We start from the raw sequence: 13598 nt of genomic DNA on the forward strand, positions 1-13598 counted from the left end.
AGTGATTTCATTTGAAATAATGTGCATAATGTATAACTGTAAAAATAAACTGCATAATAACTGTATAAATGCAGTTATTTTATAACAGCTGTTAGTTCATTTTTTATCTCGTACGCATCACAGGGATTAAGCAAATACCTGATAATTTAATAAATGTTCGAATGAGTACAAGCTTGATCAGATTGCTCAACAGCTTCATATCACTAAATAATATTCATGTTAAAGTGAGAACCAACAGCTGAGTCTGGAGCTGCGTCAGCTCCGCGCTGAGTACGATCGACTGCGAGCTGAGGAAGCTGAGAAGACGGCTAAGCTGCATGACCTCATGTGAGTAAACAGTTGAGTTAAGTTGAACCGTATTTTTGAAATGTAGTTTAGTTAAACAGTTGAGTTTACTGTTTAGTAAGCTTCATGACTTCATGTGAGTAAATAGTTTTGGCAGGATATTGAAGTTATCGATGTTTTGGTAAAGTGGAATTAGCCTTTGAAAACAAAAATAAAAATTTTTGAAAAAAAAATCTAAAATTTCACCTTTTTAAACCGTAATTTCCCTAAGGCTTATGTTATGATCCGTCGAAAAATTACGTTTTTACTCTTGGAATATACGTGATGAAATCAGCAGACGATGAATATTTATAATTGCTAAATAAATTAAATTTTCTAGAGTGAATGTTGTTGTCAGAAATTAAAGTACATATGAATGCTAAACAAGAAATTTCACAATCGTGTTTACCTTTCCGTAAAAATATATTAATACTTCATAAATGATCAAGAGGGGCTTACGTGTCATCACATATGCTGAAGATAACAGCATATATAATGACATAATTATTTATATGTCTGTCATTATGCCATGCTTGTGGTGCAGGCTGCAGAGCGAGAGACGTGAACAGGCCCACCACGACCTGAAGGGTCTAGAAGACACCGTACAGCGCGAGCTGCAGACCCTGCACAACCTCAGGAAGGCCTTCGTGGCAGACCTTCTCACCAGGATGAAGAAGGTTTTTTATTCTATCATGGCATACGACTTCTCAAAATATTTGTCAACCATTTTTATTTCCTGCGGTTTTACCGTGATACTATGGACTTCATTTGCTAAAAATTTCTCTTAAATTGATTTATTGTGCCCATTTAAAGGTTGCATAGGTTTAAAACATACTTCTGACTCACGTTAATAGGAGAGTTTATTTTATTTGTGTGCAGCAAGCCAGCGGGGATGAGGACGACATGTCGCTAGGAACACCGGCCCAGCGTCAGAAGATCAACTTCCTGGAGAACAACCTGGACCAGCTCACGAAGGTCCACAAGCAGCTGGTGCGCGACAACGCTGAACTGCGCTGCGAGCTGCCCAAGCTCGAGAAGCGTCTGCGCGCTACGGCGGAGCGCGTCAAGGTGCGTACAGTGACTTATATATTTCTTGTCCTGCCAGGGCCGGGCTATCAAAACTGGCTTAGGTTTATCAATTACGTGTTTATAATTGCTATCAATTTATAATCATTACGTGTACTACGGCCGCTGTAAAGATAGCGGCCGTAGTACACGCAACTGCCTAAGTAAATGTGGCGACCTAGGTACACGTAGCGGCATAATTAATCGTAGCGGCCAAGGTACACGTTGCGGTCTAAGTGCACGCAGCGTCCTATTTGAACGTAGCGGCCGATTTCTCGTCCATGATTGTTTGGTTTAGCTGTAAAATCAGAAAGTGATTAGCTGACGGAGTTAGGAACTCTTAATTATTCTTCATTGAATGGCCTCTGGAAAATAATCATTTGTTGTGTATTTCTAGTTTTTAACTTTTGCACAAAATAAATAGGTTTCTTGCGTATTATGGTCGAGGTGTGGGTGGTCATATGTTATTGGTGTTATATCGTGATGATTTGTACACTCAAGATTGACATATTTTGAGCGCATTTTATCATTTATGGAAAAAAATGCCTTATTGTGCTCGTCATGTCCGTCCGTCTGTCCGTGACTTAGCGTTTACGGCGACGGAAAAATGCGCTCTCTGTCACTATAACTGCAGTGAGTACTGAGTTATATTTTTTGAGCTATTTTGCCGAGTTTGATTTGAATTACTCCCTTCGTATATATCCAATTTCATTTAATGTTTCGTTATTGATGCATACATTTTAGGCCCATCAGCTTTGCGTAATTACCAGTCTTGAATCTTCTACATCGACTGTGCAGTTCGACAGGTTCCCTGCTGCTGATACTCCTATAGGCTACGGTAAATCATCTCAGACAACCCAACATAAAAAATATAAAGTAAAATTGACAAGTCAGGAAACTGTCACGGTTCACGCGTATGAGATCTGCATATAGTAAACTAATGATGTTGTAAAGAATTTAATATACTGTTTCAAAGGACCCAAAATATTTTCCTTCAAGAGCTGTGAAGGACACAAAAAAATTGCTTGTAACGCAAATCTGAAATAGAATATCCTAACCCGAGACAACTGCTTGAACCTTTACCAGAGCACATGTTGCGTGTGCAGGAACTGGGCAAAACTGGGCAATAAGAGAGCAAAGACATCAATATTATTAGAACCATTCATTATATGAGACTGGAGACCAAATAACAATGATACTTTAAAACATTAGTAATACCATTCATGGTACATTGAGAAGCTTGTTCCACGCAATGGTTATGTACGCAGGCGCTGGAGACGGCGCTGAAGGAGGCGAAGGAGGGAGCGATGCGGGACAGGAAGCGCTACCAGTACGAGGTGGACCGTATCAAGGAGGCCGTGCGCCAGAAGAACCTCAGCCGCCGGGGCCACGGCGCCCACATCGGTTAGTCCCTTAGCCTTCATATATTCGCTTTTTATTATTCCTGTATACCATATCTATAGGTACACTTTCATGTTTATATCTTAGTCGTACATTTATGTGTTAGCCGTGCCTATATCCATGTCAGTGCAAATTTTGAATCATTTTACGACTATATATCATTCCCTTTGTTCGTCATCATGATATTCATTTATATTATTGATTAACTAATTTGTATTTGTTATTGAATTTCAAGTCATTTTCATGGTGCATGGCGTCCTTCTTCACTACTTCAGTACCCTCAGTTTTATTTTTGCTCTTCGTGCTCCGTTAGACATTATCTATTTGTTGACTCATTCGGAGCCTGACAATATTTCATGCATATCGTATCATTGAATGATTGAATGATGATTTATTTCGTCACTGATACGTCCTTTTGTTGGACTAAACTGGGTCAGAATAACCCCCCAAAACGCAAAAAGGTTACAGCTATTTGTAAAAAGTCTAACACAGTTCTCTGAGTATACATCTTGTAATTGTAAGATGATTACTCAGAATATTGTATGGAACTACAGTTATCCGCTCTGATGGATGAACGATTGAACATTGTGCCTAACGATGATGGATGAACGTTGTGCCTAACGATGATGGATGAACGTTGTGCCTAACGTGATGGATAAGCGGTGTGTTTAACAGCGATGGATAAACGTTGTGTTTAACAGTGATGTATAAGCGGTGTGTTTAACGGTGATGTATAAGCGATGTGTTTAACGGCGATGTATAAGCGGTTAACGGGTCCACAATTTTGTGTTGCAGCGAAGCCCATCCGCGCGGGCAGCGGCCCGGCGAGCCTCCTGTCGCGGCCCGGGGCGCTGGGCGGCATGGCGGCCTCAGTGCCTGCGCCCCCCACACTGCTCAGTGAGTAGCTGCTGCAGTAACTGCAATCAATATAAACTGCATGTAAATGAGATACCATACTGATATTGGAAAGATGAAACCTGGTTTAATTTTTTGTTTTTGTTATGAGATTAGTGAAACTGCAATCAATAAAAAGTGCTTGTGAATGACATCTAATACTGATATTGGGAAGCTGAAATCTGGTTCAATTTTTTTTTGTCATGAGATTAGCGAGTCGCTCGAAGAATCATGTCGCGAGACACTAATAACATTGATGTATATTATAAGATGGATCCACGAATTAATAATTATTCTTAATGTTTTTTCGTTAATTTTCAGCAATGAGCTAAGCTGCCGGCTTAGCAAGCATCTGTGGCGACTGAGAAGGCTTGATCTTCGTACGTCTGCAGGCAGTTTGATATTTCCTTCTGTACAGCAAACTTCATCCTGAGCCTCATTCGCTATTCGGCTCTTTAGATTTAAATTGAATTTTAATAATTTATTTGATGATAATTATCCAAATGATTTGCTGACAATAATATTTATTTTTCTATGTTACGCTATTATTATCTTTGCAAAGTCAATTAAAATAGACTTGAACAGAACCATATTCATTTCTTTATTCATATTAATTTGCGGGAAAAAATACGAGATCCTGGAGATTAATACAGACAAATTTCACTGAAGAATTAGGCAAATATTCTATTTCTTGACACCGCGTTTGCTGGGGTGCGGACCGACCGTGTCAGCACTCATTCCTATTGCAGTGACAGCCATTTGCTGAAATTGCTCATTCCTACTGCTCATATTGCAGCTATTGCTGTAATATGCACAATATATTGCTGTAATATGCACAAGCAAATTTTCCGAGCTTGTAACCAGCCGCGTTATTCACAGTGTAAATGATATGGACAGGGAAAAATCGCTCATGATATCCGTATAACACAAAACATAAATAACACAATTACTGCACTACAACACAATCACAACATTGTGAAATACTCACGACACTACAACAAAATCGCTACACTGTAGAACAATCACTATACTGTAGAACAATCACTATACTACAACACAATCACCACACTGTATAACAATCACTACAATACAAGTGTCTTATTCGAGACTCTTAAATTTGATTCTTTTAATGGAAAATATTTTACTTCAATTTGACGCACTAGCTTGACTTCTGAAAATTAGTACATTGGAGACGCCGGCCTTTATTATGTATTATAAAAAATTCAAATATTTATTAATGTGTTCAGAGATTCTCTTCAATCTCATAGCAATTGAGATTAATCAAATTGTATTATTCTTTTTATTCGTGTGTCAAGTTGCTGTGCTGAAGATTAAGTTATTCTATTTCATATTGCAGCTATTGCTGTAATATGCACAATATATAGCAGCTATTGCACAATATTGCAGCAATTGCTCATTCCTATTTGCAGTTGCTGAGGTGCCGCCGTTCAAACGTTCGTTGCAACAGCTAATTTTCCGTGCTTGTAACCAGCCACGTTATTCACAGTGTAAATGATATGGACAGGGAAAAATCGCTTTTGACATCTGTATAACACAAAACATTAATAATACAATCACTGCACTACAACGCAATCACAGCATTGCAAAATACTCTCGAAACTACAATGCAACACAATCACTACACTACAACAAAATCACTACACTGTAGAACAATCACAACACTACAACAAAATTATTACATTGTAGAACAACCATTACACTACAACACAATCACTACACTGTAGAACAATCACTATATTGTGAACAATCGCAGCACTACCGCACAATCACTACACTACAGCAAAATCACTACACTGTTTAACAATCACAACACTACAGCACTATCACTACACTACCACACAATCACTAAACTGTATTACAATCACAATACCAGTGTACAATGTTTTTAATGGAAAAATTAGTCCTTCAATTTGACGCACAAGCTTGACTTCTGAAAATGAGTACATTGGAGATTCCGACCTTTATTATGTACTGTAAAAATTAAAATATTTATTAACGTGTTCAGAGATTCTCTTGAATTTCATAACAATTGAGATTATTCAAATTGTATTATTCTTTTTATTCGTGTGTCAAGTTGCTGTGCTGAAGATTAAGTTATTCTATTCGTAGAACAAGCTAATGATTGTATATTTATTGTGGATTATATTATTCCCAGGAATATCTCCGTATACTCTGAGTGAAGGATTGAATAGCGGTGTAATATGATGACATATTATTTAGTAAATCGCTAATAAGTTATTGTGACTTTTAAGATTTAATACAGAAATTTTATATTTTTAATATCAGTTGATTAGGCGATATATTTATTTGTTGATTGGTTGTTACTTTGTTTGAATCTGAATCCTTAACGCTGAATTGCATAAGTCGACGCTTTCTTACGCTGAAAATTCTTCGATTTTTAACACCAAAATTGGATACGACATGAATCTTCATTTATTTGTGGTACGAGCTTTTCAGGAACTAGTCAAAGAAGACAACTTATAACTTATAACGAGGTTAATTCTGGTACTGCATTCGGTGCGGAGATGACATATCGGTGACATATATGTATTGATATGATAACAAATTGTTTCCATGTATGAGCTTTCACGCTATTAATATCTCAAGGATTGACCGTGAGCAGCTGTCATAGTCCATCATATTTCGGAGGTTCAAACTCCAAACGACATCTCGTCGTCAGTTACGTTGCGTTCATGATGTGATTGAGGACCGATGGTGAGCCGAATATTTTTACCGTTTGCAACATTCTAATAATGTTTGATATAATAGAGCTTGATTGCTTAATATATTTTGATCTTAAGAGCAAATTTTGTTTGAAGAGCTTATCTCATTAGTCATTCCTATGCAATTTCTTCCTGATGTGAATGTTCGTAAATTCGATTGGTTTAACGTTAACAATTAAATTACGATATTATCAATGGAAACTAAACCTAGATACCACTCGATGTCAGTGATAAACGCTGATATTTACAACATTGTTGCTCCAACGTTTGTTCCATAATAACTAAAATAGCTCTACGACGAGTATTGTTACGAGACCAGATTATCAGTTTATCAAATCATCGACGCACATCATGGAAGAAATAGATAAATTTTGAAATAAATTGGCATCTCATGCATAGAATTTCCGAATGCAATTTATACTCTCCAAAACTAATTAATAGGTGCAGCTTTTAATAGTCTAGTTTTGGAAGGTTAAATGATGAACCGCGAACGCTTTACGCATTCGTTATAAATAAAGAAACTATTTTTAGGTCATTTCCATGCAAGTTGTGTCTTCTGCTTATCAGACGTCCTGGCTGGCGATGTTGTCTCAGGATTTTCTCCTTGCGAAGCTTTATTAATATTCAACTAGTCCCGGTAGGTACTAATCTATAGTCTGTTGAACTGGCCACCACGATACTATTCTTATGAATCTGTTGAACTGTTCACCACGATACTATTCATATGAATCTGTTGAACTGACCTCCACGATACTATTCTTATGAATCTGCTGAACTGGCAACCGCGATACTATTCATATGAATCTGTTGAACTGGCCTCCACGATACTATTCATATGAATCTGCTGAACTGGCAACCGCGATACTATTCAAATGAATCTGTTGAACTGGCCTCCACGATACTGTTCATATGAATCTGTTGAACTGACCACCACGATACTATTCATATGAATCTGTTGAACTGACCACCACGATACTATTCATATGAATCTGTTGAACTGGCCACCACGGTACTATTCTTATGAATCTGTTGAACTGGCCACCACGATACTATTCATATGAATCTGTTGAACTGGGCCACCACAGTAAATTCTGGTCAAAGTTTCGGCGTGGTTCTCGGCCACTGGTCGCACGGTTTCTAGAGGCAGTTGCCCTCAACTTTCAGTCTAGTCGATGCAAAGACAAACTATTCCCCGCTGTATTTTTTTATGATGTGTAGAATGATAGGTATTGAAATTATTTATATATACTTGGCAATTCATTCACAATTACTTTTAACCTAATTGCTTTGAGCAGAGAGGAAAATTATACGCCTTGCTTGCTAACTTATACGGACTGACAGCTCCTGTATATGAGATATACACCTGTTTTGATTATTGTCTTAATTAAAATTGTGTGAAACCTTATACAGTACGGACCATCCCAATCTTTGTCTAATCAAGAGTAATTTAAGTGTATTTGTATTTCAATGGGCTTGTAATATGAACATAGAGTTTTGCTCCCTGTATATCCGATGTTGCACCGACTCCATGATTTTCTAGTTTCATCTATGCCGTTCTATATAAAACTTTCACGATAGGAATACCCTATGTGTCAATGCGCACCCTGGCCTCTAAATGATTAATCATATTGCCGATTTAAAAGATAATATGCCACCAATAATATTATCATGGCCAGTTATATACACATTTCTGCTAGCGAGTAAGACAATAAAGGAACAAAAGCTATGCGTTTAACTATCCCGGTCGGACCAGAGGCTCTTTCACTGGGCCTGTTTATGATGTCCTGACTCCCGAATAATTTTTTATATCTGTTTTTTTTAACTGCTACGCAATTGAAATTAAGCACAACATTTTTACTAAAAACGTCTCGAAAAAAGTGATAGCATTTTTTCGCAACATTCAAACAGAAAAATAACTCAAAAATTTACAATATTCATTTTAAGATGACAAAAATATTCTTTAACCTTCAGGAAGAATAAAAGTTATCATTATCTCTTAAGTTCATGCAATTTTTTTAGTAAACGTTTTGTTACCGTAAATCTGCTTCAGATGGCATTGCTCCACAGCGGTTAATAATTCCTCGTCATCGCTTCGGGTAAACAGCGGGCATACGACGATGTCAAGGTATTATAGTAACTGAAAAATATCAGGTCAATTGCTGAATTAATAAAACACAAATTCTCAATTTACCAAATAAGAATATACATGACATAAGAGTTTTATTGAACTTTTCAACTTTTCCCATTCAAACAAATCATCCCGCCGAGAACGATCTTAAGGCCCACCAAGAAAACCCCCCAAAATTACACGCAAGACTATACAAGATCAGCTGAAATAACTTGGTGCACATACGAGCCTCAGTAATGTGACCAACAAGTGATGCTTGAGAGTACGCCGTCCAATAAGAAGCTATTGTTCAAAACACCGCATGCAATTTGAAAAAGAGAATGTGGAATAAAATAGTTATCAACAATATAAGTCGCGTCTATTGCCGTCTATAGTGGTCGAACTAAACGATAATCTTACTCTAAGACAAAACAAAACTCGGTAGTTAGCCTCAGAACAGATGTGTGAAATAATTCTAGCCGTCAATAATGTCGCAACGAACGCGCTAGCCTCCGGCACGCCGCATGTGGAACCCTCTCGGGTATGACCAAATTTCGACAGAATCGTACCAGTACATTCGGCCCTGGATACCGTGGAACTCGCCTCATGATGGCGATATTGCGAGAAATCGCGACAGAGGTAACGAATATTTTCTTTCTGGCCACTATATTTTGACCGATCTGGGATTCGACAATAAATTTCTTCGCTATCTCTACCATGACCATATATATAGCTTCTATATTGCTGTAGTGAAAATGTAATTAAAATTATTGAAAAGAACTGTCGGTAATGGATATCACGAATAAGGATCTTAATTATTACCGTTACTGACACATAAACGATGACTGAAAATAAGTAAATTTTACTTTGATAGTAGTCTTGACTTTCGCATTTGTTGGACTAAAAATAATGATGAACCGTAGAATGTGTTCCGATGCAAAGGCAAGTGCGTACCGTGCTATCGAATTTATTTACGGCACTTTCCCGGAGACAGGTTTCGTAACCTAATGTGACTTCCGCAGAACTGGCTGATGAGTGTTTCATTACTGTTGATCTTACAAGGTTAATTTACGGTTACACGGGCACTAAGAACCGTGTTCAAGGTAGAATACTGGGTAGAAAGGATTTCCCTTTTGACATATCACCAAGATAACCAACAATACACGAGGTGTTTCCGTCGTTGCCAAATAGGCGTCTGGGGCATCACTGCTGATACGTCGGTAATGGCGACCGGCGTAAGTTTGCACCGGATAACATCAAGAGCAACGATTGCCTATGATGGCCACTGATCGACTGACTCACTTCCACAATTCGAGAACAGTTAATTAATCAGAATGAAGAATCGCTGTAAATCACAGTTGTTCAACAAATTTCTGTACATTTTTGCCTCACATAAAGTGTAGCGCCCTTGTACATGTCAATGTCGTGCATTACTCATCCACTGATAATAATAGTTCTCGGCTTTCTTCATTTCACGATTGATGATCTTTTCCTAAAACCGCGGGCACGGTGGCACGTCCAATGTAGAGCAACAAAAATTGAACACCATGCAGTGGCGCAAGAAATGGGTTACATTATTCTACAAGAAGCTATCAAAAATATTACCGTTCGTTGTTTTACTAAATTTTTCACATCAACTTCATACAAGGCCAACCGAGTCTCACGAACAATTGACGATGCCGCAAAATTTAAGCTGGAAGGTAACCATGGCCCAAGAAGGTGACTATTTGATTTTAGAATATACCCAATTTTTTCGAAACAACAGGACATCAATTCAATATTTCTTATTACATCTGCGAATTATTTTTACAAAGCCGATATTTTCAGTCAAACCTGAAGCATCTCAATTAATGAGAACAGCCGGCAAAACGCAGACGCGCTGTCATCCGGCCGGTATCGTTTGCACTTTGCAGTAATTATGAATGAATAAGCTAGAAGTATCGAAATTCAAGAAATTGATACTGATGCTTGGTTAAAAAATGGTCTTCAAGTATAATAGAATGCTAAGACTCATCCAAATTGGTTACATCATATACAGGCGAAAATGATGACCGATTGCCAACGTAACATGAAATACGTTCTCATTTTTTACTAACAATCTATTTAATATTGCCGTTTACAGATTTTAAAAAAGTCTGCTATTGGTCTTTCAGTGGGAAGAGGGATACATGTGGAACAAGTAAACTGAAAATTTGGAAACAAACCAGTTACGTCAGTGCAAGTTGATGTTGGAGAAATGCCATATGAATTGACTGAAGCAATGATAAATTGCTTCAGATGCAAATGTTTGTGAATCGTGTGATGTTAGTGTGGCATTAGCGACATTAGTTAGTGTAACCCACTCATAACCTGGAATAGGAGGAGTAGGCCTTAAGACGGAAAAACATTTTGCAGTTTGAGAAATATTTGATTAAACGTCAACATGAGACTGTGTATGAAACTCTGAAAAATTTACAAATTAGAAATATACCTAAGAAGAAAGCTAAAACAATGAAACTAAATAATGTAGAAAATGTAAATTTAAGTACACTCAACATATTCTATTTCGCATGTAATTAGAGACTTGTTTCTCGTGTATTAAAACAGTCACGGAATCTGCTGTTTGCTGGCTACTTGAAAAAAGGCAAGTCACCGCCAGAGAAAATTTACGAATAATTTCTATAGATAGGCTACATCTTATCAACAATTTTTCGTTGCACAACCTAATGAACGAAGATTTCCAGGTAACAAAACGTTTTTAGGGCAAAGTTGCGTTTTAGCAGCTAGCGTTTTCAGGGCACGCAGATCTTGTTCAGTCATTTGGCTACACTTGTATCAATGCCATCACGATAATTAGGACAATCAACATAAACATGAATTCAATGCCTTAGAGTGTTAGATACACTTTTAAATGCGCACGCATTTGTGAAGGGTTTGAGAGGCAAGAGGTGGAGTGAACTGTCCGTGGATTTTGTATAATCACTGCTTTTTTGAGAGACGATCACAATAACATAACATAACATAGCGATGTCGGAGATGAACAGGAGGCCTGCTGTGGCCTGTCGCCGATTCTTGAACTTTTCGTGCCTTGTTCATAGAAGATCTAAAATCGTGTCAATTAACCTGATCTTTTCAAGACTGACGATAGTTTGAAATAGCTACTTATAGACTTCCACCGGGTTCGATATGGTGCTAGGCATTTCAAATCTAAACCTATATTTTTCCATAGCTTTATCTAGTCTGTTCTTGAACGCGCTCACACTCGGAGCGCCAACGAACTAATCAGGGAGGCTGTTCCACATGTCGGTGATTCGAAGCGAGATGATGCTCTATAGAGTCTTGAGTATAGACTATAGAGCGTTCGGTAGCATAAACTTTTTTCCTTTGATGGAACCAAGTTTTCCGTTATTTAAACCATCACTGGCTAACTGTTTAGCCTGAATTTTGATTAATGTTAAATATACGAACTTTGATTCAAGATCCATGTCATCATAGAAACAATTCTCTGATCAGATATCAGAACAGTTTATTTCCTAAAGTCTTATCTGAAGCAGACTTCGGACGAAGTAAGTAGCAGACTTTTTCTCCTTCAATATCGTATGAGGATTTCTGACACCTCTGAACAAAAAATTGCTATTCGTTGAAGATGATTTGCTTTGTATACCAATTGAACTGGGCCATCTCATTCCAGGGAAACAGTATGATTAATTCTTAGACATTAACATTGTTGACATGTCAGCGATACTTTGCAAGAGTCATGCATCTGTATAAAGTCTACTATATTTCGCTACCAAGAACGAAATGTTTTCCCGTTTTAGTCAAAATTCGTCATCGATGCGTTAAGGTTGTAGTTCGTTAATTTTCGATAATTTCAAAATTTGTACCGGAATGTGTTACGCAATCAGTAAGCTTACTATGGAAATACTTATAGAATAGAATAGAAGTGTCGGCATTGAAGAAATAGGCCCATGGCCAATAATCATAATCACAATATAATATGTAATGTAATCACAATCAATTGAGAAGTATACATTGTGACTAAAAATGAGTAATAAAACTTGTAAAATCGACCACATGTCAAACCCGGTTGCAATCATTGTGGGTCTACGTCAGCTAACTTGAGCTAAGAAGTCAGTGTGAGCGCTGTTCTCCGTGAGTACGGTTGTGTGTGACGGAGCTGGTGACTCTGACACGTGGAGCATCCAGCTCTTCCTTCGCCTGAGTTTGATCGCTAATCACTTTCAAGTTCACCAATCACTCCCATTTACACAATACTAAAAATCGAAACTCTTTCATTAATTAATTGCTAGTTTTGCACGCGAATTCACATCCTGGTGAGAGGATTATGAGTTTTAATAGAATACGGCAGAGGCTCGCTGTGCTCGGGCTGAAGCAACCCTGTCATTACCCTAATATTGGCATCCATGACAATTATGGACGCTCAACTATCTCCTACTCTAATGATAGCAATGGGGCCCTGTCCGTCACTGTCACTCAAGGTTAGACTCTTCAGCAGTAACACTACGCAACAACAATCTTTTATTCGAGTTCTTAAGGGATGTTCTTCAAGATACCAGTGATCCCTTCAATTTCAAGCCATTGCGACTGCCGGGTCTCGAGCAGAAAACAAAATTGTCGTTTATGTTTCCAGTTGAAAATTTGTTTAATACCAAGGCGATATCCCGTAATTGATGCTCACGAATCACGAATACTGCTTTCTGGGAAACGTCAAGTTACAGAGAACATTAGTTATGTTTGCTCACGGAACTTTTGCAACGAAACTCTGGGTAGGAAATTCCTATCATTGGCGTTCTTCGTTTCGCTCCACGAATCATGGTGATTGCAATGGTAATTCTTCCTGAATTACGGTGTGCTGTGAAAGTAAACGAAAAGCTATGTTGTCATAAAGCTTGAAATACAGTAAGGGGAGAAATTAGGTCTGAACTCTCGGGTCTTCATGCCATCGATGCGTTGGTTTTTATGTGGGCTCCTGCGATCTTCGTCATCCCGAAGGATTGAAAGGAATCCTGTCATTTGTGAAAAAATTTTTTAGGACGTTTCGCAATGTTCGCGAAAATCTATAA

The 13598-nt window shown here is 37.9% G+C and overlaps 1 protein-coding gene across 1 annotated transcript in view; it reads left to right on the forward strand.

Moving 5' to 3' along the window:
* Positions 1 to 4182, forward strand: part of LOC108679081 (kinesin heavy chain) — a 41508-nt gene extending 37326 nt beyond the window's left edge. Inside the window, exons 17-22 of the mRNA XM_047884708.1 lie at positions 226 to 327; positions 869 to 1001; positions 1204 to 1392; positions 2658 to 2793; positions 3586 to 3687; positions 4006 to 4182. Of these exons, the coding sequence (XP_047740664.1) occupies positions 226 to 327; positions 869 to 1001; positions 1204 to 1392; positions 2658 to 2793; positions 3586 to 3687; positions 4006 to 4016 (673 nt within the window). The 3' untranslated portion in view covers positions 4017 to 4182. The remainder of the gene's footprint in view (positions 1 to 225; positions 328 to 868; positions 1002 to 1203; positions 1393 to 2657; positions 2794 to 3585; positions 3688 to 4005) is intronic.
* Positions 4183 to 13598: the final 9416 nt, after the last annotated feature.

Source organism: Hyalella azteca, unplaced genomic scaffold (assembly GCF_000764305.2).
Source record: "Hyalella azteca isolate HAZT.00-mixed unplaced genomic scaffold, Hazt_2.0.2 contig212, whole genome shotgun sequence".
In the NCBI taxonomy this organism is placed as follows: Eukaryota; Metazoa; Arthropoda; class Malacostraca; order Amphipoda; family Hyalellidae; genus Hyalella; species Hyalella azteca.